At 40.9% G+C, this 24,358-nt stretch overlaps 3 protein-coding genes across 5 annotated transcripts; all 3 read right to left on the bottom strand.

The window, feature by feature from the left end:
• Positions 1–1,370: 1,370 nt before the first annotated feature.
• On the bottom strand, positions 1,371–3,733 carry LOC103999276 (CASP-like protein 4C1). The gene is made up of 4 exons (XM_009420989.3): positions 3,401–3,733; positions 3,189–3,324; positions 2,893–3,113; positions 1,371–1,683 (listed from the first exon to the last, which is right to left on the bottom strand). The coding sequence occupies exons 1-4, from the start codon at positions 3,571–3,573 to the stop codon at positions 1,680–1,682; spliced, it is 534 nt and encodes a 177-aa protein (XP_009419264.2). The 5' UTR covers positions 3,574–3,733; the 3' UTR covers positions 1,371–1,679.
• Positions 3,734–9,410: 5,677 nt separating this feature from the next.
• LOC135623767 (protein rough sheath 2 homolog) lies at positions 9,411–11,811 on the bottom strand. Of its 3 annotated transcripts, XM_065127093.1 has the most exons (3): positions 11,622–11,811; positions 9,680–10,756; positions 9,411–9,484 (listed from the first exon to the last, which is right to left on the bottom strand). In XM_065127093.1, exon 2 carries the CDS (start codon positions 10,711–10,713, stop codon positions 9,682–9,684), a length of 1,032 nt encoding a protein of 343 aa, XP_064983165.1. In that variant the 5' UTR covers positions 10,714–10,756; positions 11,622–11,811; the 3' UTR covers positions 9,411–9,484; positions 9,680–9,681. The 3 variants fall into 3 exon arrangements, with proteins under 3 accessions (XP_064983165.1, XP_064983164.1, XP_064983166.1); XM_065127092.1 differs by lacking the exon at positions 9,411–9,484 and having other exon boundaries at positions 9,546–10,756; XM_065127094.1 differs by lacking the exon at positions 9,411–9,484 and having other exon boundaries at positions 9,546–10,752.
• Positions 11,812–16,565: 4,754 nt separating this feature from the next.
• Positions 16,566–17,917, bottom strand: LOC103999273 (expansin-A4). Its single transcript, XM_009420985.3, has 3 exons — positions 17,719–17,917; positions 17,307–17,625; positions 16,566–17,179 (listed from the first exon to the last, which is right to left on the bottom strand). Exons 1-3 carry the CDS (start codon positions 17,864–17,866, stop codon positions 16,870–16,872), a joined length of 777 nt encoding a protein of 258 aa, XP_009419260.2. The 5' UTR covers positions 17,867–17,917; the 3' UTR covers positions 16,566–16,869.
• Between the last annotated feature and the right edge of the window lie 6,441 nt (positions 17,918–24,358).

Genomic DNA, 24,358 nt, shown 5'->3' with positions numbered 1-24,358 from the left:
ATAATAATATCAATAATAACATTATCATTCTCTTCTGTTCATTAGGAAATTATTATTTGCAGTCTTTTTTTTATTTACAAAAAATTTAAATATTTTAAATTATATCTTTGTTATATATACCTTTGATTTATAATTTAATTCTAATAAATCCTTTTCACTCCTTATCAACACCTTTATTTTTTTCTTTCTTCTTATTTTCCTCTTAAAAGTTGGATATAATGTAAAATAATAAAATAAATAAATAATAAATTAAGATGAATTGAAGATGGAAAAGAAAGATATAAAAAATAACCTTTGATATTTATTGTAATAATTTAATATTTTAAGATTATGTATATTTTATAATAGTCCAAGTCAATTGTATTAACCCATATTCTAAGCCTTTACAAATTGTCCAATAATAAAGATAAAAATAAGATTAAAGGGGGTTATGAATATTAAAATATTATTTTATATTAATTTTTTAAAGAGTCTAAATAATAATAAAAATTATTCTAAATAATAAATTCTTTATAAATAAATCTATGTGTGGTGCTACCTTCCTCATGTTATTAATTAAATATAAAAGAGATATGTTAATGTCATTGGAATCTTTTGATAGATAGGGGAGCATAGCAAAGAGGATAATAAAATGAAAATTATATGCAATCTCAGCGGTTAAATTAAAACTATCCAACTTCTTATTTTATAAATATTATAAATTGATTTTGATGTATGAGATTAAAGAATATATTTAAGTGTTATTCATCCTTATATAAAATGATAATAATATGTTGAAATATTCTAACTATTTGGGATAGCTATATATTTTTTTGTTTATCATTATGATATATATAAAGATAATATTTTTAATTAAAATCACTACCATAAAAAAATTATATCTTTTAATAAAATCTTCTTGCATGAATCGTTATTTTTTTATATACCAACAGTAATAATTATGTCAATTAAGTTGATGATAATCTTAAGCTACTATGTATCTTTTAAAAAAAAATTAATAAGTATTTTTGTACACCAACAATAATAATTGGCTAACCCGCTCATGTTTATTTTGCTTTAAGCTTGGAATATATATATATATATATATATATATATATATATATATATATATATATATATATTCATAATTTATTTAATATTAAAAATTTATCAAGATTAAAATTGATTTATAATGATCGGGTATACTTCGATTTAAACATTTTGAATCAATAATTTAGAATAAAAAAAGTAATAAATCAATTATCCTATTTGAATTATGACATATATATTTATTTATTTGTATTGATAGATTCTCCACTTCACTGTGAACATAGAAAGATTTGAACTCAAAAGGGCTATTGGTAGAAGGAAGGAAATGCATACATGTAGCATGGAAGCAAAAAGAGGGAGATCATGAAGTGTTGATAGGTGAGAGGAGGCTTGGCTTGGCTTCCTTATTCTCTCATGAAAGCTGTGCCACACCAACCCAATCACTTTCCCAACAGCAGTGTGGTGTGGCGCACCAAACGAGGTTGATGAAGCTGTCTTTTTAAGACTTCCTCTCCGCCTGCTTGCATCTACTTATTTCCCCATGCAAAGTTCAACATGGTGTGAAGCAGACGATTGTTCATGTTGTTTCTTTCCATGTTTCTGTTGTTGTGGTTTGACCAACATAAATGTCGAGGTCAAACACTTAGACATCACCTGTAGTTGCAGAAATGTGTATGTGAAATGTTAGCTAGTGTCTGTTGTTGCAGAAATCTGCTTCCTGTCCAGGAAAGACTGATAAGGAGACATGAAGAAGATGATGAAATGAGAGAAGAAGATAGAGAAAAAACCAAGAACAGAAACACCTATATATAACTTGGATTGAGATACTCCGCAAAACCTAAATATAATATTTATTTATGTGAGACGAAGAGATATGAATAAAAAGGATATAGTTTCAAATTAAATATCCTAAATTTAGCCTGTAACTCAGAAACCTAAACATAAGTTGAATTTTGATCAATTTTTTCTCGAGTGTATCATTATTTAATTAACAAATATAAAATTATAGGGAATACTTAATATATCATATACTTACAAATGTAAGGATGATTATAATAATGAGATATCCGTTGATGAAAGGAATTGATGTCACGAGGAACTAAAACAATGAAATTGATGTAGGTTTTCTACGTAGAACATAGTGTCGGAAGGGCAGATAATATCTCTATCCTTTTTTTATCTAAATATTATTTGATCTCCTTAGAAAATATAAGAAACGAGGGATGTAATTTTGAAAAAAATCCAAAACCTAAGATTTTTTTTCTACAAAATTATTATTATTTTTAAGGATAGACGATAAAAAAAGATATTTAAGACTAAAATTTTATGACAAACTATTAATAATTTTTACTGACTAAGTTAATTGATATCTTCAAAATATATCGATTAAGGTTTCAAACTAGTAAATTTTTATTCAAAAATTATTAAATTAAATTAAATATTTTTTTACTAAAATTAAATTAATTTTTTGTTCAAAATAAATAAGAAATATGTTAAAACAAAAAAAAAGTTGAGACATCACAATATTTATCTTTTATTAGAATGTTAATTTCGATTTCAATTGTTCTCGGAACATCTTCGGAGCCACGTGTTTGTTTCTCGAAGTTATTTGCTCTCTCTCTCTCTCTCTCAGTCGATGAGCAGTCATCGGCTCCCTCAGTGACTCCAACCCACCACCTCTAAAGCTACCTTATCTTCAGCTGTCGGCATGTTTCTGTCACTCCTTTTCCTTCCCTCACCATAAGAACACAAGCAATAACACAAGCCTTGCTTTTCATTAAGGTTGACATTTCAAGAGAGAGCACAAATATTTTGACATTATTCTTAATGCTGCTAATTATGCAATTAGGATTAAGTTGCTACCAGATGTGGAGACCGGAGCCGGTGGTGACGTAGCAGGCGAGCCGGAACCCGGTGACGAGCGACGCGAGCGCCAGAAACGCGAACCCCGCGAACCCCAGCGCCACCGCCACGTCCGCCAGCACGCAGAAGCCGCCCTCCGCCGCGCACGCTCCCCCCGCCCTCAGCCGCCGCGCGTCCGCAGCCCCTGCTGCGCCGGCCGCCACCACCATGTACGCGAACACCTGCAGCCAACAGCCTTAAACTAGCTGATCCCGAGACGAACGTATGGTGGCGAAGTGAAAGTTTCAGGAGCAGGCCTGGTCGTGGGTGAAGTCGAAGCAGAGTTGCATGGGCTCCGGGAAGAGGGTGGCGCCCTTGAGGATCTCGTGGACGGAGGCGCACATCTCGAAGAGGGAGTAGGCGGCCACGATCACGTTCGCGGCGAAGACGAACCTGCATGTACGTACGTGAGGCTTCTTCCATGGTCAACCTCTCTCCGCTGAGGGTTAGCGTGGGGTGAGGGGATTACCGGAAGGATTGGAAGCGGAGCCAGGAGGGGGAGGAATTGGTGACGATGGAGATGGCCGCGGCCAGGGAGAAGCCGAAGGTGACGAGGCGGAGGAGCAAGATGAGCAAGTTGAGGTGGTGGCGGCGTTGGGGAGGATGGGCGTCACCGCCGCCGTTGTGGGGTGGAGATGGCATGGCAGCGGAGGAGGAGGTGACGAGTACTCATGAGAACAGAAAGGTGGGTGCGTGGTGCCGTTGTTGTAGTTGTTCTCATTGAAGGAGTGCGGTTGGAGGATCACGAGAGGAGAAAGGGAGCGTTCTGATAAGTAGATGAGATAACTGTTGAGGAAATCTCTCTACTCTGTTGAGGGAAATCCTCTAACCCGTTGAGGAAACTTCTCCTTCTAACCTGTATATAAAGACGGAGGATATGTCAATAACATTCAACTTCTTCTTCTACAACTCATTTATCTCTTTATTTTAACATGGTATCAGAGCAGCTCCTCTTGGCGACAGCAGCATCGCCATGTGTTAGCCAAGCGGCCACAGTAGCACGCTGCCTCAAGCGGAGTCATTGAAGAAGCACCAAGACACGGATTCAGAGCCAGTGCTAACCGGTCTTGCCTTTCTTCGCCGGCCTTGCTCCCTCTCCTATTTGAGCCAGTGCTAACCGGTCTTGCCTTTCTTCACCGGCCTTGCTCCCTCTCCTATTTGCTGCACCTTCCTCTTCCTTCTTCTTCGCCGGAAGGACAACGTGGTCCTTCAGCCCCACGTTGAGCAGCACCAGAGAAGACATCAGCCGCCTCCTGCACTTCTCCGGCCAGTAGCAGTCGCAACTGCTGCTTCCTCTATCGCAGCAGCCGCCTCCTGCACTTCTCCGGCCAGTAGCTGTCGCAACTGCTGCATCTTCCTCTACCGCAGCAGCTTTCGTTGCCGTTTCCCTCTACACAACGGCGCCTCCTCAACGGCGGTGTCTTCCTCCTCCATAGCGACAACGGCGAACGACGGTGTCTTTCTCGCGTCTTCCTCCTTCGCTGTCGCAGCCACTTCCCGGCCAGCAGCAGCCGCAACCGCTGCATCTTCCTTCCTCTATCGCAGCAGCTTTCATTGCCGCTTTTCTCTATACACCTAATTGCTACAGATTTCTCTCACTGCAGTTTCCTTGAGTACTGCTGCAGATTTTTGCGGTCATTTTCCGGCGAACTGCAGCCTCTACAATCTGCTGCAGCAAGCAGCAATCCACAGCAGCGAACTGCAGTCTTGAGTACCGCTGCAGTTTTTGCAGCCATCTCCCGGCGAACTGCAGTCCCTACAATCTGCAGCAGCAAGCAGCAATCCACAACAGCTGCCGGCAGCTTTTTGGCACTGTTGTAGATTGCTCAATCTGCTACAGCAAGCAATCTATAGCAGCAGCCCCCTCCCTCATTCTCCACCTTGTGTGACCTGAGTATCACACAAGGTTCGCTGCCTTCTTCTACAAAAAAAAAAAAAAAAAAAAAAAAAAAGAAGGAAAATGTCTTCGTTCACTTCTTCTGATGTTTCAGTTCCTGTAGGGACTTCCACTTCTTGTTCTTCTACAGGGCTTATCTCCATCAATGCCGCCACGCTAATCCCCTTTAAGTTATCGAAGGGTGGCAACTATGCGTCCTGGCGAGCTCAATTTTCTAATCTTTTATTTGGATATGATTTGTTAGGTTACGTTGATGGTTCTTTCAGTTGTCCTCCGGCCATGCTCAACATCCCCGGTGATCCTAATCCAGTACCCAATCTAGCTCACAAACTATGGCTACGTCAAGATCGTCTCATTCTCCAAGCCATTCAAGCTTCAGTTGCTGGATCCGTTGCTCCCTTGATATCTTCATGTGTGACAGCTGCCGATGCATGGTCTAAACTGCAAACCACCCTGGCAAATCATTCGCGTACTCGCAAGCTCAGTCTTCTATCCAAGCTTATGGAGACAAAACAAGAGGGAAGTACTATCTCTGATTATTTACAACTTATCAAGGTTATCATCGATGACTTGGCCTTGATAGGTCATTCCCTATGTGATGAAGAGGTTGTCATTCATACCCTCAATGGTCTCGACACCGACTACAAAGAATTGGCTGCTGCAATTCGGGCACGCGACTCGCCAATCTCTTTTGAAGATCTCTATGATAAGTTGACTGACTACGAGATGTCTTTGAAGCGTGCAGACAAACTGCCTGGATCAACTGTCACAGCTCAAGTCAGTCACAAGTCTAAACGGAAGAACGCTCGGTACTCACCGAACATCACCCAAGGTTTGGCTACTACGCCTCTTGATTCTGTGAGTTCCATGCAACACCCCTCCTATCCTCCTAGTCATCCCTTCTCGCAAAGTGGCGACTCCAGCCATCATCCGTCTTGGCGTCCTGCCCTACCGAGCCATCAGAGACGGGTCGTTTGCCAACTGTGTGACAAAGTCGGCCATTCCGCTAAAGTTTGCCGGTCTCGTCTCCGCCTCCCTACTCCGTCACACTGGCCACAGGCAAATCTCCTAACTACTCCGACACCTAGCCAGTCCAATTGGATTGTCGACTCTGGTGCCTCTCATCACATCACCGCTGATCTTCAGAATTTGTCTCTTCACAATCCCTATGGCGGCAATGAAGATATCATCATCGGTGATGGTAAAGGACTTTCTATAACTCATACTGGTTCCACAACGCTTAATTCTGACTCTAATACATTTACTCTCGATGATGTTTTATGCGCCCCTCATATTACACGCAACCTCATTTCTGTTTCTCAAATTTGCAAACATAACAATACTTCCATTGAATTCTTTCCTGATTCATTTCTTGTTAAGGATTTGAGCACGGGGGCATCATTGGTCCAAGGCCCGAATAAAGACAACATTTATGAATGGCCGTCAGCCTCTCGAATGACCCAGCCCACTGTTCATTCTTCTGTTGCGGCTCCAGTTGATGTGTGGCATCGTCGGCTTGGCCATCCCTCACCCTTTATTCAGCAGAAATTATTATCTTGTCACTCTCTTCCTTTTTTTAAGTCCCCTAATTCTATGATGCATTGTGATGCTTGTCTTAGTAATAAGAGTCATCGGCAGCCTTTTGGTTCATCTTCAATTTCCTCCTCTAAACCTTTTGAAATTATATATACTGATGTTTGGGGTCCTGCTCCAATCTTATCTTTTGATAAGTTTCGATTTTATGTTATTTTTGTAGATCACTTCTCCAAGTACACATGGATATATCCTCTTTCTCATAAATCTGATGTTTCTCGCGTTTTTTCCACTTTCCAGAAGTTGGTCGAAAACTATTTTCAGTCTACCATTAAAACAGTCTAAACTATTTTCAGTCTACCATTAAAACAGTCTACTCTGATGGTGGCGGTGAATATCAAGCCCTGGCGTCTCATCTCTCAGCTTGTGGCATTCAACACCTCAAGTCTCCTCCACATACTCCTCAACTAGTTGGTTCTGCCGAACGCAAACATCGGCATATAGTAGAAACTGGACTCACACTTTTACATCAGGCTTCCATGCCTTCAACTTTCTGGACAGCAGCCTTTCAAACTGCTGTCTACCTAATTAATCGGATGCCTACACCAGTTCTACAACACCAGTCCCCCTTTGACACACTGTTCCACAAACCCCCTAACCTTCGTAAACTCCGCGTGTTCGGTTGTTTATGTTATCCTTGGTTACGTCCCTATGCCTCTCATAAGTTAACATCCCGATCTTCTCCTTGCGTCTTTATTGGTTACTCACTTGACCATAATGCTTTCCGCTGCTATAATCTCCACACTCACAAAATCTTTGTATCACGTCACGTTATCTTTGTTGAGTCTAACTTTCCTTTCCAAACCCTTCCATATCCTGCCATACGGACCACTTCAGTATCTCACTGGAGTATACCTTCGGATCAATCGGACGAGCCTCCCATGTCTTCGTCTACTTCCTCCCCTCCTGATCCGCACTATATCACTCCAGTTCAACACTTGCCCGTTTCCTCTGTTCCTACTCCACTCCACTCTTCTCCAATTGATGGGGCAATATGTTCCGAAACACAACCATCCTCTTTACCTCCTTCTCGCCCAAGTGCCCCTGACGTGTCTCCACTTGACCCGGCTTGTGCCACTGATCCTCACCCAACATTACCTCCTAATCCTGTCATCTCCAATCATCCTATGACCACTCGCTCTAAGCATGGTATTTTTAAACCTCGTCAAGTACTTAACCTACAAGCTGTCATGAATTCCTCATCCCCCAACATTGAACCCACCACCTTCACTCAAGCCCAAAAATCTCTGCATTGGCGTATTGCCATGAGCGAGGAATATAATGCCCTCCTCCATAATTCAACATGGGATCTAATTCCTTTTCATCCTTCACAAAACATCATCGGGTGTAAGTGGGTCTTTAGAATTAAGCGGAACCCAGATGGCTCAGTTGCTCGATATAAGGCACGCCTGGTCGCCAAAGGATTCCATCAACGACCTGGAGTTGATTTCACTGAGACGTTTAGTCCTGTTGTTAAACCCACTACAATCCGGCTTATCTTGAGTCTGGCTACCACTAAAGGCTGGCAATTACGACAATTGGATGTTAATAATGCCTTTCTACAGGGATCTCTATCTGAAGATGTTTTTATGCAACAACCCCCCGGTTTTACTCATCCTCAGTATCCACAGCATGTTTGCAAACTTCGAAAAGCCATTTATGGACTTCGTCAGGCTCCGAGAGCTTGGTACACTCAACTTAGCTCATTTTTGACTTCTGTCGGCTTTCTTAACTCCAAATCTGACACTTCGTTGTTTCTGCGACATCATCATGGAAACACAGTGCATATTCTGGTATATGTGGATGATATTATTGTCACAGGCAACAATCCCGCCAGCATCCAAGCGTTCGTCAAACAGCTGGCAGCTCGATTCTCGCTTAAGGATCTCGCACCCTCGAGCTACTTTTTGGGCGTCGAAGCTACCTTCACATCTTCCGGTCTCCTTTTATCACAACGCAAGTACATTCAAGATTTGTTATTAAAGACAAACATGCAGGATGCAAATGCAGTTACAACCCCCATCTCTACTAGCGGTTCTCTCAAATTATCATATGGAAGTCCTGCTACGGAACCCACTCAATACCGCCAAGTTGTTGGCTCTTTACAATACTTAGCTCTCACGCGTCCAGACATCTCATTTGCTGTGAACAAATTATCGCAGTTTATGCAGCAACCATCTACTCTACACTGGTCTGCGGTTAAGAGACTTCTACGATATCTTAATGGGACTCTAAATCATGGACTCTTTTTTCGTAAACACTCTCCACTTCGTCTTCATGCATTTGCCGATGCTGATTGGGCGGGCAACCTTGATGATAGAACATCCACATCGGGGTATATTATCTTCCTTGGTGCTCATCCAATCAGTTGGAGTTCTAAAAAGCAAAAGACAGTCGCCCGGTCTACAACTGAAGCTGAATACCGTGCCATTGCCGCTACCACTGCAGAACTCAATTGGATCACGAATCTTCTCCAGGAACTCAACATCGATTCCACTCCTACAATATATTGTGATAATATTGGAGCTACCTATCTATGCGCTAATCCGGTATTCCATTCCCGCATGAAACATATTGCTATTGACCTCCACTTTGTACGTGATCAAGTTGTCCGCCGTCAACTCCGTGTTTCTCATGTTCATACAGCTGATCAATTGGCCGACTCACTTACGAAGCCTATAGCTCGTAAGCTGTTTGCATTACATCAGTCCAAGATTGGCCTCCTTGATAGGAGCACCATCTTGCGGGGGCATGATAAGTAGATGAGATTTCCCTAACTGTTGAGGAAATCTCTCTACTCTGTTGAGGGAAATCCTCTAACCCGTTGAGGAAACTTCTCCTTCTAACCTGTATATAAAGACGGAGGATATGTCAATAACATTCAACTTCTTCTTCTACAACTCATTTATCTCTTTATTTTAACACGTTCGACGTTGCCCTTCACCTTCTCTTCGGTGGAGGATGAGTGCGTGGGTTGAGGTTCGATGGAGACTGGCCGAGTGAGTCAGGTCAACGCCAAATCCGATCGAATGGGGGCAGTGCAATCTTGGGGTTCTCCTGCTACTAGAATTCGACATAAGGAGGAAATCATCCGTGAGAATACACACACCAATGGTTGAAATAGTTAGTCCTTAAAACGCAGCAAAAAGTAAAGCTTTTGATCGGAAATGTACGGTAAAAAGTGCCTGCAAACATTACACGGTATCTAACAACGGCGGGCAAACGAGGAAACATCACACTTGACCTCAGCACACTCACCCTCACCGCCCGTTCATCTCAGCCGATGGCCATTGCCGACATCCACACTGCTCAAGAAACTTGCTCAAGCGCATATGCTTTGAAGCCCACTGCTCTGCAAGCTTCTGCTCCTTTGCTTCAGCATCCCTCCTCAGTCCCAATATCTGCTCCCTGTACTCTGCTTCGATTCGATCAAGCGCCGCCTGCTGCTCCTCCCTCAGCGCGCGAATCTTGGCCTCCGTCTCCTCCATCTTCTCCCTTCGCTTGTGGGCCTTCTCCGCATCCAGCTGCAGCTCGACCCTCTGCAGCCTCCAGGCCGCTTCTTTCTTGTGTGACATCCACGCTCGATGCCCTTCTTCTATCTCTTTGCAGCACTCGACGAGGTCGGAGACCATGCGGCCATCCACCGCGGTGAAGCCAGGTGCCATGCCATGCTGCAAGCGTGACGAGCCCAAGCTGTTGTCGGCTGCTCGCTCGGTCGGAGGCCAACGTGCAGGAGCAGGGGGCATGGTGGAAGGCGAGAGAGTGAGGGCAACCGATGGAGATGCCGGTCTATGGGCACCGTTGTTGTTCGAAAGCCATGGAGGAAGTAGTGGCGTGGCCATCAGCAACGGGGAGATGTGGTGGTGATCTTTGACCAGCTTCTCGGCAAAGTTCTCAAGAATCTGGTCGTACTTGCTGGGCTCAATGGAGCACACCGCCGATCTGCTGCTGCTTTCTCGTTGTCGCCTCTGCTGCTTCTCCTTGAAGACCTCCCACCACTTGCCGAGCCGTTTGGCCGTGCGACCTGGGACCTCGGCGGCGATCCTTTTCCACTTGTTGCCGTACTTGGCCTGGAGCCCGATCACAACGCGCTGCTCCTCCTCGGTGAGCGACCCCTTCTTGATCCCGGGCTTGAGGTAGTTCTTCCACCTCTCCAAGCAAGACTTGGCATCCCTGTGCAGCGGCGCATTCATGCGCTGGGACACCAGGTGCCACTCCCGCGGCCCATACTGCGTCACGTATGCACACAAGATGGCGTCCTCTTCAGATCTCCACCGCTGCCTCTCCTTCATTGGCAGAGGCCAACCTCCATCCCACAAGATCCCTCATTACTATCTGAAACCAAAGCCGAACTGAGACTTCTTTTCACGATGCATTTGCAGAATTCAACTCCAGCAAAGGAGATTTATTTAAGAATACAGACCACAACATGTACCAAACTAAAACAAGTAAAATCTCAAGAACAGCCTTACAGCACATACAGAATACGAGTGTTTGATCGACGAGCAGCGTCGAAGAAACATCACTTAAAGTATGGTTATCTCAGAGCGATTGACCCTGAGTTGCACAAAAGGACGACCATCCTAGATCATATTCGGGCACAGTATTCATTCAATTCCAATCAAAATCCCAACGCTCCCTCTTATATTAGACGAGTTAACCTTCCCAGCTAAGACAATGACTCCACTGATCATGGCAGAAAGTAGTGAAACCAATTACAGCAAAATTGGATGCTACAGGACACCTAAACACTGCCAACCTCCAGAGACTCAATCTCTGCAAGCCGCAAGGTTAAGAGAACATCCTTGAGAGTTGTACAACATTTGGGTTGTCTCAACCTATACAAACTAGGTTGTCTCTGACGAAATATAAGCATGGATCACAGCCTCTTCCTTGACATAACTGCAGAGAAAATCCGACTATGAAATACGAAATCCATTCTGATCTGGTGCTGATCAACTCAAGGAAGAAAGAAGAAAGAATACTGAAGAGAAGAAGTAACGTACTGCAGCCATCATAAATAACACCCTTTTTCCGAGTTAAAAGCCAAAGGAAACAAGAACCATCAATCTGAAGATTTAAGCCACACCGCTAACAAGCAGATAGATATGAACAACAAGCAATGCCAACCATACAGTCAAATATAAGAAAGAGCATGGCGTCAAGGCTGAGATATGAAGAAGAAAGAACAATGACTCACAGCGGCTTGCAAGTTTTGGTTATGACACCGCGCTGCTGCTTAGACGCGACCAAGCAAACAAGCTTAAGAGCAGAGACACAAGCAGAAAAGGAGAGAGGTGGAGGAGGAGGAAGAGGGAAGTGAAAAGAAAGAGAATAAATAGGGGTGGGGGGGCGGAGGAGGGAGGGGAGAGGATCACAGCAGCGTAAAAGAACGGCATGCGAAGAGTGGACAGGGAGAGAGAGAGCGTGTGTGGTTAAAAGAGGAGAGACAGGTGACGGAGGCGAAGGAAGACAAAAGGTGAGACGGAATTCTTTTGTTTCTCTCAGGCTCCGCCGTGTCGTTAAAGACAGGGAACAGGTGAAGGCACCAGGTGCTTGCGGGTCCCGCCACCGTACGAAGAGAAACGTGTTGCTTGCCGCGGCCACACAGTCGCTCCGAGGAGCAACGTTTGACCGACAATAATGGAAATATGAGAAGAATTCTTTTGTTTCCTTCGCTGTTCGGACCAAGACGGGGAGGCAGCGGCGGGAGCCGTCACCACTTGGTCCGTCGGCACCGCAGAAGGAAAAGATTGGCCAGGAACCGTGTTCCCTGTTTTGATAACACAGGAGGAAGAGGCACGGAGACACAGGTGGCCTGGGGACAACAGGGGGAATGTGATGACGCCATGCGAGTCTGCGAACGGAAGGAAGGATCCCATCCATCACCAACAAATGAATCCCCCCTGACTCGATCTCTCTCCTCCTGTAAACAGTCAAAAATACCGGAAGGAAGAAGACAAGAGAGAGTTGGCATTGTTGATGAGAGAAGGGCGGATCTTAGTTACGTCTTCTCGTGATACCCATCTGAGGGACAGACAAGACGTGATAGAAAGCCAAAAGAGAGAGAGAGACAGAGAGACAGAGGAGCAGCTGGTGACGATCTTTAGCCCTCCAGTCTGAAACACCCACCTGCTACCGCACAAGCTTTTCCCTTGAGCTTTCTCTCTGCAATCGTCGCAGCGTCGTTTGTCCATTCACGCGGCATGGCTGTGGCCAAGATGTACGTACAAAGGATATGAGCAACCATGTGGAGGGCCAAAAGAGAACGAGATAAGAAGAGGAAGAAGAAGACGCTCTCTGATGCAGAATGCAAAAGGGTCTCATCAAAACCGTTCATACATAACAACTATTAGTCTCAATCGTCCGCTCACATTAACCTTCATACAACGGAGAAAGGGATGTGTCGTTGAGCCTTCTGCTTCTCTCTCATAAACCTTCATATTAACCCTTCTCATTCTAGTAACAACAATAATAAAAGAAGAGAGAGAGAGAGAGAGAGAGAGAGGACCACGTAAGGAGCTGCAATGCAGTGAAAGCATTAAATCACTACAGTGGGTATCGTACAGAGAGTCCCCCTGTCTTCCTTAAAACTCTCGATAACCACTAGCCTCCCCTTGTCATTACTAGCTCATTATCATGTCTTGTCTCCATCTCTTCTCTTTGCTTAGAGAGTGGGCCAGCTGATCTCCCGCGCCGTTCCCACGCGCGCATGCTGCTGCAGTACGAAGGCCTGAATAATTGTGCTCATTATCATGTGCAAAGCTTGGGCTCGGGAGCGTGGGGCTCCTCCGCCCCGGTACGACCGGGAACTCTCGCTATCTCTCTTTGCATTAGCCCAAGGCATCATTAGAGTGGGAGAGATGGGGATGAAGGAGAGGAGCGGTGGGGTTATCGAGGGGAAGGTGGCAACTGGGAAGCAGTCGGTGGCGGGACCTGCTTCGGGGAAGCAGCGGGTGGAAGAGCATGGGTGGCAGCAGCAACAGTACGCAGGGGAGAGGAGGAGGAGGTTGGGGGGGACTGCACTCCGCGTTTCGCGGCACCATGTGAGACCAGGCGATGGCGACTCGACCTCCTCTCTCTCTCTCTCTCTCTCTCTCTCTCTCAGTATTGGTGTCAGTGTCTCGTTACGTCTCTCTCTTTCCCTCTGTCATATATCTCTCTCTCCTCTGCATGAACAGCTGCCACCACCACCGCCTCCGGGCTTTTTGCCTTGGATGCCGTGGTGGCGCTGGAATCATATAAAAACCGGCGTCCTTCTGCCTCACGGTCACCTCCTTCCTCTCCTCCCTCGCTACGCTGCGCTACTGCCGCAGTGCTGCTCCCAGAATGCGTCAGAGATCTTACTCCTCCTTTCCTGACGTGTGACGAATACCTGCATGCCACGTCATCTATCCCCCCCACCCCCCTGCTATTTTGCCATCAACTCCATTAATAACACCCTACGATCATCGTCGTCATCATTGTCCTTGTGATTGCTTTGATGACTGCGATAAGTTACTCCGAAGGCATGTAGTTGGAGCAAATGGAGTTTGGACCAAAGAATTCATCACAGTTTGATAGCAAGAATGAATGAGAGAGAGAAGTCATTGGGCATGCAGGACTCCTCATTCACTTAGTTGTAGTTGTCACCGATGACGGCTGCCATGAAAGAATGAATCAATGGTCACCAGATCGCCTGAATCAACGAACACATTACCGAAGCTTATCTTATCAATATCCATATATATCATAAGCAAATTCATGAATGATTTGTGGTAGATTTGGGATGGCTGATCAGCCACACCTGCAAGAAGACTAACATCGGATGAGATTTCCGATATGAGTTGATCAGCCACACCTTTAAACATTATTTTGTATTTATTTATATGATTATTTTTATTGATATATTTGGATCATATAAATTTTTTTATAGGATTACATACATACATTCATTTTTTTAATTTTATTTATTTACTTATTAATTTAAATAAAAATATGTATTCACTTTTAAATAAATATTGAAACTATTAGAACGATAAGTTTATTATAAAATATTCAATATATTTTTGAAAAATAATTTTATCGAACAATACTTATGTCGATGCATATTTAAAATATAATTTTTCATCTATTACTTATCAAATATTTTATAATTATATCTTCACTTTAAAAAAAATTAATTATATATTAAAAAAATATAAATATAATCTCAAACACATATTAAACCGGCAACATGCTGCTGATTAGAATAACATGATGTGAACTCACAGGAGAGAACATAAGAACCTTTTCCCTGAGCAACTCACTTAGAACAATGCTTGCAAGGCAATTACAAGACTCAGGTTTTTTCCTCTTTCTTTTTCCCCCTCCCCACCCCTCGATTCCAATGGACAAATACTTGGGATCTTTAGTTCTGCTTCTTGTGTTCGTGAATCGATGTTATCACGAGCTGTGGATCGAGGAATCTTCGGACTGAAAGTTTCGTTTAGAATCGCTTTGAAGAAGACAAATTGAATTGTGGATCGAGGCAAATATATGCAATAGGAAAAGAATAAAATAAATACTCACAAGGGTTAATAAGTGTAACGCAGTTGATCTTCCAAAACCCAGGATAAATTCTGCTGATTTGTATCGGCTTAGGGCCTTCGGTTTGAATAAGTTTTTGTTGAGTTGGTACTACGTCGAAACAATGCTAACTTATTAAGAAAATTTGAATTGTTAGCCTCAAGCAAATCTAGATAGTATCACTTGAGTCAGTCGACAATTGCTATTTGTGCTTATTAACTTTTTAGTACTATCTATGACTATTTTGTGCTTATTTTAAAATATATTTTAAATTTTTTTTAGATTTATAAATATTTTATTGAGACTTAGTTGATAGAACATCTATTTTTAAATTTGTCAATTGTCGTAGCTCTTTCTTTTGTCTTTGAGTATTGTTCAAATCTCTTTCTTTCTCTTGAGTCTGATTATAATACTAAATTATATAACATGAGATTGTAAAAGAATGAATGTGAAAATTTTCTTTTAAGTCTGTAAAAAAATATAATAAAGATAGTTAATCTTGATCGATTGTGAGAGTCGATGATCTGAAAAGAAAAAAATAAAAAATAAAATAAAATATTATGAGTGACGGAGTATCTAACTTTTTTTTTTTTTTTATGAATCAAACCTACTGATAAGAAGAAGGAAAAATCAGCCAATTTTGGACCGAACGACAATGTTCGTCCTCCGGCAATCAAACTCTTCAACAGAAGAGTTCTTTTCGTCTTCCTAAGTCTTTAATAATTATTGTCGGCAAACCTAATGAATACGAACTTCCGACTGCTTGGTCAAATCATACCCAAGCTGGGCTTTTATGCTTTCTTTCTCACCACAAGAGTCTCTGGGCCAATCAATTCATCCTACTCGTAGCCTCCTCTTCCTTTTTCGTTGGCCACACTCATCCGATAATTCAAGAGTCCGCCAGGAATCACACATCGACATGAATGCACATCGAAGAAATTTTACATATTAAGATTGTATTATTTGCTTTTAATTTCATCCTAAATCTGTATATTCTTTTTATGAATTTTCATTTATTTTAAAATTTTCTAAGATTTTATCATTGACTTTTTTATTTATGTCTTTGCTATTAATTTTTTGTTATTTTTATATTTATTTTTATTTTTCTTTTCATTCACAGACAATTTTCTCCTTTGGATTAGCTCTTTTCCTACTTTATGGTTGATTTTTTGAATTTTTATTATTTTCATTTAAGTATGATTTATTTATTTTTAAAATTTTTATTTTTAGTTTTTCACTTTTTCTCTTTTATATAATTTAATTTTTAATTTTTAATTTTTAATTTCTTATATATATATATATATATAGTTTAATTTTTAATCTTTAAGTAAAACATTCATAAAGCTCTGCAAGAGTCAACTTTCCATGAACAAACAAATGGACAAAACTTTTGGGTTCATACTCTAAAATAGCAGCCCTCCATAGTAGCAGCAGCAGCAGCAGCAGGAGGCACAACTGTTGGTGATGCACCTACTGGTCTACTGCTCTACCAACCATGAACAGAAATGGCCTCTTGGTTTCCTTCATGACTAAATACACTTTGAGAGAGAGAGGGAGAGAGAGAAAGAGCATAAATCACAGAGCTCAGTCTACAGAGTTCTACCAAATCCCACTGTGATCATCGATTAAAAGATGTCATACATCACAAACACCATATAGATAATAACATCATGGACTATACTATCAGACTATTTAGATAATATAGGCTGCTGCGGGCTACAACACACTCTTCTGTTCTGCAGCCACTTCAGCTGTTGCTACTGCTGCTAACCGGAGGATAATATACTATCATCCGATTCTATTCCCCACGCAAACACACTCTTTTTACCTCCTCAGCTGCATCAATCAAGCAGCTACTTTTAGCTCTCCCAAGTAACAACAAACACATGCAGCCACCGAGGTCAGACACGGAAGTTCTTGCCCTGGAAGGTCTGGCCGAACTGCCAGTTGGAAGGGACGATGTTCCAGGAGGTGGAGGTGCGGCGGTCGCTGCCAGTGACGCGGAAGGAGAGGGACTGGCCGACGAGGACGGCGTTGGACTGCCAGTTCTGGCCCCAGTTGCGGGACATGGGCATCCACCCGGTGCGGGAGCCCTTGACGCTGGCGCGGATGATGTCACCGGCGCCTGCCACGTTGGTGATCAGCACCAGGTTGAAGTAGTTGAACCCGTTGATGGTGAACCGGATCCCTCCGGATTTCCTGCACGGGACCCTGTGACCCCCCACCGGTCCCCGTCAATCGATCAAACACATAGACGACACAAATAGCTTTGCGACGAGTACAAGAAATAAAGAAAGGAGGAATAAATGCGTGAAGCAACAAAGGGGCGAAGGCGTGCCTTCGGTAGGAGACGGGGACGATGCCGGCGCGGTATTCGGCGATCTTGAGGAACATGGGCATGGAGAGGTCGAAGTGGGGGCGGGGCGGGTTGCACCACCCGCCGTTGTCGTTGGGGAGAGCGTAGTTGGGCGGGCAGAAGTTGGTGGCGGTGATGAAGATGGAGGGGCTCCCGCCGTGACACCAACGGAGGTCGTCCGCGCACTTGATCTCGAAGCACGCCCCGCAGCTCTGCCCCTCGTTAAACAACGCCGTGCTCAGAGCTGCCGTCTGCACCCCGTACCCCTGGCTGTACAGATTCCCATACCCACACGCCCCGCCTACCGCATCCATATGCCATCAAATAAATCTCATCAGCTTCTCCCAAGGCGAAAAGCAAGAGATAGGCAAAGAATTAGGCGAATGTGGCTTACCCATGGTGCCGGACGCGTCGCTGCCGCCGTAGAAGGTGGCATGGGCACTCTGCCACGGACTACCCGTGTAGGCGCCGGGAATGCGCCCTAGCACCGGCGGAAGAAGCGCCAGAAAGGCTGCGAAATAGACAAGGGAGACCAACGCCATTGCTCGCTCGTTCCGTCCTGCACTTCCAGGGTTTGGGGGATGGGGTGATGGGGGAGGGAAGTGGGGGAATTTATGGACTCGAGGCGAGGGAGTGTGAGAGGGACCAAATAATGGCAGTGGGAGTAATTAATGCTGTTTTGCGCCAGTGAAAAGGCGAAAAGAGCGCGCGCGTGACACGCAAAACACAGATGGGGGGAGGCGTTTATGTTAAGCTTAAGGGATTGGCGAACAATGAGTAGGAACGCGTGGGGGCTACCGCTGTCCCACTTCATCATCACGCTTCCGGCTGCGATGTACCCCGTCCGATGGTCAATCGTCGGCTTTGATCGGCTCGTAACAAAGAGTTGAGTCTCCAAGAGTCGCGTCCCGTAACGTGGGAAAAGAAATCACGGTCCACGAGCGCGATCATCTTCGATTTCGCTTCCGTGGCAGGTCGACCCGCAACCCGACGGCTCTGATTCCACCACGCCGTCGCTTCGAGTTAGCGCTTTCATGTACGCGAAGCGGCGGTGGTCTTTCTACGTGACGAGCGTTTCATCTCTGGCTTCTTGCCCGCCTCGCTTTACCTCGTCCCTGCCTTCGCGGCTGCGCCACCGAACCGTCCACGTTCCGGTGGGCCATGTGGTCCGCTCCGTATTCATCGGCCGAGATTTCGCGGCCCGCCCAACCGCGAGGGGGACCCACATCGAGCTCGTCTCCCCATCTCTTCCGGCACCAACCAGTACCGGACCCTCCTTGCCCGTCCCGTCTCTCCCCCCCCCGGTTGACAACAGCCTCCCTTTTGACTTGTGATCGAGCTAACACCTGCCGAGGTACTCGAGTCGAACAGGTTGTGTGCAAATGAGGATGGACCAATACCAAAAAAAGAAACGAAAAGAAAAAGCGGAGAGAGAGGATGGACGCCTTCGCAGCACAATCACTTACCTAGCTCGTGATTGCAGATGAATTGTGGGTCCACGACATGTGCGCGAGCGGGTGCAAATGAGGGAACCACATTTTGGGGAAAGGAGAGAGAGAGAGAGAGAGAAGAGGGAGCGAGAGCAGCGGCGTGAATGAACCCGCCTTAGAGCGTGATAGGTGGGGGAAAGCGTGACTCACCGCTGGGCAGTCGCCATCAGGTGGGACCTGTCCACGTGGCCATAGCGGGTACGGGGTAGATGTGGGGTGACCAACACATTATAAATATATATATATATATATATATATATATATATATATATATATATATATATATATATATATATATATTTATAATAAAGATATTATCTATCCTACATCACCAACACGTGTCATTAACTTGGGACCCAACAAGAGAGAATGCCGTACGGCAAGCGCAAGAGTTGTACCTACACGCACGGAGGTGTACATGGATGGTGGCACTGCACCGAAGGAAGCTTCATGGTATTCCACGTCTCCTCTTCCATCGTTGACTCGACTCTTCTTTCCCCGTGGAATGCGACGCCGAACATGCCGCGTTCTATGGCATCAGCTGCCGTCTTCTTGCAGCATTCCATCACCATATGTGATCGATGACAGCCTTGAGTTGACCTCCAACCCGATTTTAGTGCTACTCAAACTTCAAAATTAATAAATAAAACAGAAAAATCCCTATTAAAATTTTGTTTACTTGATATCAATATTCAAACTAATAAATTATAATATTAAATTTCAACTTGATATCAAGTTATGCGAGTAATCGGCTTATGATTAAATAAATTATATTTATTTACTTGTATTAGTAATTTATCATCAAAAATCATGTTCAAAATAGTCCCAAATGGTCAACGGGAAAGAAGTAGTCGATAGGTCTATAGCAACAATATCGTCAACGTTTCTACGTTCATTGTTATAAAATATGTCTCAACATTTTTAAATTATTTAGAACAATGTATTGTGCATTCTTTGCAATGCATATACAATGCATTCTTTGCTATGTATGTAACGTAGGTCATTTTATAAACTTAACTTTTAATGAGTACTATTACTTGTGAAGTTAATGTTTTCTTTTATTGATATACAACTTTGTTAATGTCTTCTTTTCTTAATACATAACTTTATATAATAAGAATTATATCATGTGACTTGTTTTTAATTTTAATTTTTTTTAATATTTATTGTGGTAACGTATTTTTCTTTTTAAGTGATTATATTACATCATTATTATTAATAAACTCTACTAAGTAATATTTTAATTTTTTATTCATAACAAGTAAGTCATTCTTTTTTTTTATTTTTCAAAGCAAGCAATTCTAATGATTTTTTAAATAACCCACTTTTAAGTTGAAGATCAAATGATTTGGAATCTTCACATTAAGTATAAGAAGTATAAGATGTTGACGTATAGTTGTTATACTTAATTTTTTATATATTAAATTCATTAACCAGTGAGACATGATCAATTTTTAGTAAACTATATTTTTACTAATCTTTTTAAGTTCATTATATAAATCATGAAATGCTTTAAGTAATTTATCATATGATAAAAAAGTTTCGGGAGAATCAAATTTCTCATTATTGAAAGTCATTAAAATATAATTTATCACTGCTTTTTTATTGATTTGCTCTTTACTTAATTTATTAATATTATTTTGAGTACTTTCTTTTTCTTTTGGATTGATGATTTTTTTTTTTAATTATAGATAGTCAGGTTTGAAGTATTCTAACTTTTTACACTTATAGCATATGACTGTATCTTTCTTAGGCTCACTTTTATTCTTAACTTATTTTCTTACTAGATTTATCCTATTTATCTTATGAATTTTCTGAATCTTTTTATAAGAAGTGTCATATCTTCATCATCATTAAAGAGAAATATTATTTCATAGCTCATTCAAGTGTCATATCTTCTTCTTCTTCATCAATCTTTTCGAGAGTAATATATTTCCTTTTCTTTAGAATTTTTTATATATTATTTTATAAGTCATTAAAGATCCTATAAATTCTTTCATAGAAATATTATTCAAATCTTTAGTTTCTTTGATTACCGGTACCTTTGGATCCTAGCTTTTAGAAAGTAACTTTAAGATCTTATTCACCAATTCAAGATTAGTATAATTTTTACCAAGATCTTTTAATCCATTGAAAACATCCATAAAATGGGTCTATATGTCATCAATAGATTTGCTTAGCTTCAATTTAAATAATTCATAATTATGAATTAAAAAATTAAATTCTTTTATTATACTTATGTTTTCGTGAGTGACTTTAAATGTGTGTCATATATCTTGTACAATGTCATAAGTAGAAACTTATTTTCAAAATAAAACATTCTCTAAATCATAAAATAAATATATTTTGTTTTCAAAATAAAACTCGATTGAACTTATTTTTATATAAATCATAAAATAAAAAAATTCATAACTTTAGCATTTAAAGAAAAATTCTCTTTTGAAAATCATTCCTTGTTTTAGAAGATTTTTAAAAATTAAATTCGATAATATTTTAAAAATTAAAATCTATAAGAAGTAAGAAAATCCCCGATCGTGTTTTCCTATAGGTATAATCCATCTCATTGAATATAAGAGGATATGCGATAGGCTGTATCTTTTGATTACTTAAAAATACCATTATTTCTCTCTTAGGTATTAATCCAAATGAGAGAACCTCTGATACCAATTATCTAGACCATAATGACACTTTGAGGGGGATGAATTAATACAATAGTAATTTTAATTAATTTTAAGGCTCAATTAATAAATTAATATATTTTAAAATTTTGATTAATAAAGTGAAATCTATATGTAAAGAGAATAAAACGAAGTTATAAATAGAGGACAAGTAAAAAGTGATAAACCAATTTATAGTGCTTTAGTCTTTCCGATCTATGTCTACTCCCGATTTCTCTTCCCTTAAGGCTATTAGTTTTCACCGTTGATCTTCTTTCCAACAGGAGAAGATCAACTACTCTTATTATAATTGTCTTCTTTTTTAAACAAATGAGATAACCTTCACCCTCCCTTCTTACACAAGATCTCTTATCTTCTACAAGTTAGAATTATAACCAAACTCAAAATGAGGAGGAGACTTAAACTATATTCAAAATAAGAGCTTATAATTATTTACTAGGTTAGGAATGGATGTTATATCAATCAAACTAAAATGAGATATTTATAGGCTCAAAAGACTTGAAGAATAAAGTAAAAAAATTAAATCCTCAAATTTTGAAGATATAAGCGATACTACCATCGGTATTGAGCAGTACTATTATCATAACTATGATGTTGTAAATCTGAACACTAGCAATACTATCGTCAGCCTAGGTAATACTATCTCCAGCAAAGATAGTACCATTGTCAGAAAGGTTAACAAAACATAAACAATCCTTATCGACTAACTCAAGCAATACTATAGCTTAGGCCTATTGGTACTACTGCCCATGCTTAGTTTAGGCCACTAGTTTGGCCTTATAATAAGCCTAATTCAGTTTAGCTTTAGTTCCAATGTCTTTATTGATAAGTGACCTTTATTTTGACCTAATGCCCGCTTAAATTGATCTAAAATAACCTCGATTAGGACCTTAACAAATCAACCATACATCCGGCATATTTACAAAGCTTTGAGCATGTTGTATGCTCTTATGGCAAATCGTCCATTTTTTTGGTACTCCATTCGAAACTATGATATATCGATCTTTCCATTGATATATCGCTTATTCAATCAGTATATTGACATTTTCATAACATATAATCTTCTATAATAATATCTAATATTTTTAGCATAATGTATAAACCTTTAGCACGATATTCGATTTTTGGCACGTTGACCAATCATCGAGTTTGACGTTTAATTTTTGACATAAAATATTTTCAAGCACAACATTCAACTCTCCTACTCAATAATTGGTTCTTTGATGATCTAAAATCCATGATCATAGTATTTTTTATATCACTTATCTCAAAAATATATTAATCAAATAAACTCATTAATTAGGTTGATCATCAAAATCTAAGATTTAATGAATTTATCTACATTTGCGTTAGCTCAAAATCACTATAGACACCTATTCATTTGATACGTCGATCGAAAACTACTAATGTATATATAAGCTATCGTGCAGTAATCAAAACGTTTAACTTTGACTATTTGATGACGACTCCACAATCAAATAGTGTCTGACAATTTAGAGTGATTACTCAGATGAATAACTCTTCACTTAAAATAAAATAGTTACCTGAACTTACAATAAAAATGTTTTAGGTGTCCTCCTTAAACATCTCCATAGTAGGTTAAGCTCAAAACTTTCTTTTTATTCTTTTTGAATCCTCTCCTAAAGTTTAGGAGGGGTGATTTTTGGGGGACACTCCTAACATAATATTTCGTAACCCTCGGTTGAATCCTCCACTGTTTTGATACCAAGATTACCAAGATTATCTTTTGATACCAAGATTATGATAAGCTAAGACGCTGGACTAATTTGGTTCTGAAACAATGATGTGGCTGCCTAAAATTATTTTATTTAGAAAGTAGATAGCAAAAATAATATTGTACTCTACCTAAAATTATTACATCTATTACTAGCATTTGGGTTTTAAGAGAACTAATATTGTTGATGATGTAAGTTATAATTAAGTCATATAAAGTTATGTTAATGTTACTAAACATGACAAGAGAATATACAAGAGAACAAAGTTTTTTAACCTAAGCTATATTATCATTTATACTCAGTGAGAATTTCTTATGATTGAAGAATATTTTGAATTGAGTAAACAATAATCTCAATGATTAAATAGTTAGTGATATGGGGGTAAGAACATTGACCGACACTTTAGTATCACATGATCAACATCTCGATAGTACACGGCTAACGTCTTAAAATCATGTGATCGATACCTCAACACCAAACTAAATATACATTATCATAGGTTGAGTTTGTCATGCCACGATCATAATTAAATCCGGGAGAAATATGAAAATCTCTCATAATTAATATCGACCATGAGAATAATGATACTAGGAACTCTCTATAAAATGACTCTTGTGGTATATCATAAGACATTTCTAAAATATTATAAAAAGCATGATCAGAATAGTCTAAGCCTATTATAGTAAGTTAGAGGAATGATATTGACGAAAATATCTTGATGTAGTTTTAGAAGATTTAATATATCGGAGTTAAACGAGTTTGGTGTCGGTAGAAATCAACCCGGTTCCAAATCGATAACCAACTTAAATAACAAGAATCTAATTTATCATAATTAAAATAATATATTTATCGATATAATTATCCTTGACCCATACCTACTCGGAGAAGGGTGTAAGGCAATAAAATACTTTCGAGGTAAAATGTTTATGAGTTATGATATATTTTCTAGCTAGCATATAATGTTCACTCAAAGTTCAGACCCACCATGCATCATTTACAATGTTTTGATGTCCTACGGATGGCTTAAAGAAGTGAGTTGGGTCAAACATCCCTCTCTTGCTTGGAGACGCAGAGAAGAAATCCCCAAAGCAGAGCTTCACTACCAACCCTCCTCCGTCCACCTACAATTT

Source organism: Musa acuminata, chromosome BXJ2-9 (assembly GCF_036884655.1).
Source record: "Musa acuminata AAA Group cultivar baxijiao chromosome BXJ2-9, Cavendish_Baxijiao_AAA, whole genome shotgun sequence".
NCBI lineage: Eukaryota > Viridiplantae > Streptophyta > Magnoliopsida > Zingiberales > Musaceae > Musa > Musa acuminata.
The sequence above is the reverse complement of the archived record's forward strand: the minus strand, read 5'-3'. Positions and strand labels throughout refer to the sequence as shown.

Coding starts and splice junctions, on each gene's coding strand:
- LOC103999273 (XM_009420985.3), bottom strand. CDS start 17,866: ATGGCGTTGGTCTCCCTTGTCTATTTCGCAGCCTTTCTGGCGCTTCTT. Junction 17,626..17,718: donor CGACGCGTCCGGCACCATGG/GTAAGCCACATT, acceptor TGGATGCGGTAG/GCGGGGCGTGTGGGTATGGG. Junction 17,180..17,306: donor GTCCCCGTCTCCTACCGAAG/GCACGCCTTCGC, acceptor GGGGGGTCACAG/GGTCCCGTGCAGGAAATCCG.
- LOC135623767 (XM_065127093.1), bottom strand. CDS start 10,713: ATGAAGGAGAGGCAGCGGTGGAGATCTGAAGAGGACGCCATCTTGTGT.
- LOC103999276 (XM_009420989.3), bottom strand. CDS start 3,573: ATGCCATCTCCACCCCACAACGGCGGCGGTGACGCCCATCCTCCCCAA. Junction 3,325..3,400: donor CTCCGCTTCCAATCCTTCCG/GTAATCCCCTCA, acceptor ACGTACATGCAG/GTTCGTCTTCGCCGCGAACG. Junction 3,114..3,188: donor TCGACTTCACCCACGACCAG/GCCTGCTCCTGA, acceptor TGTTGGCTGCAG/GTGTTCGCGTACATGGTGGT.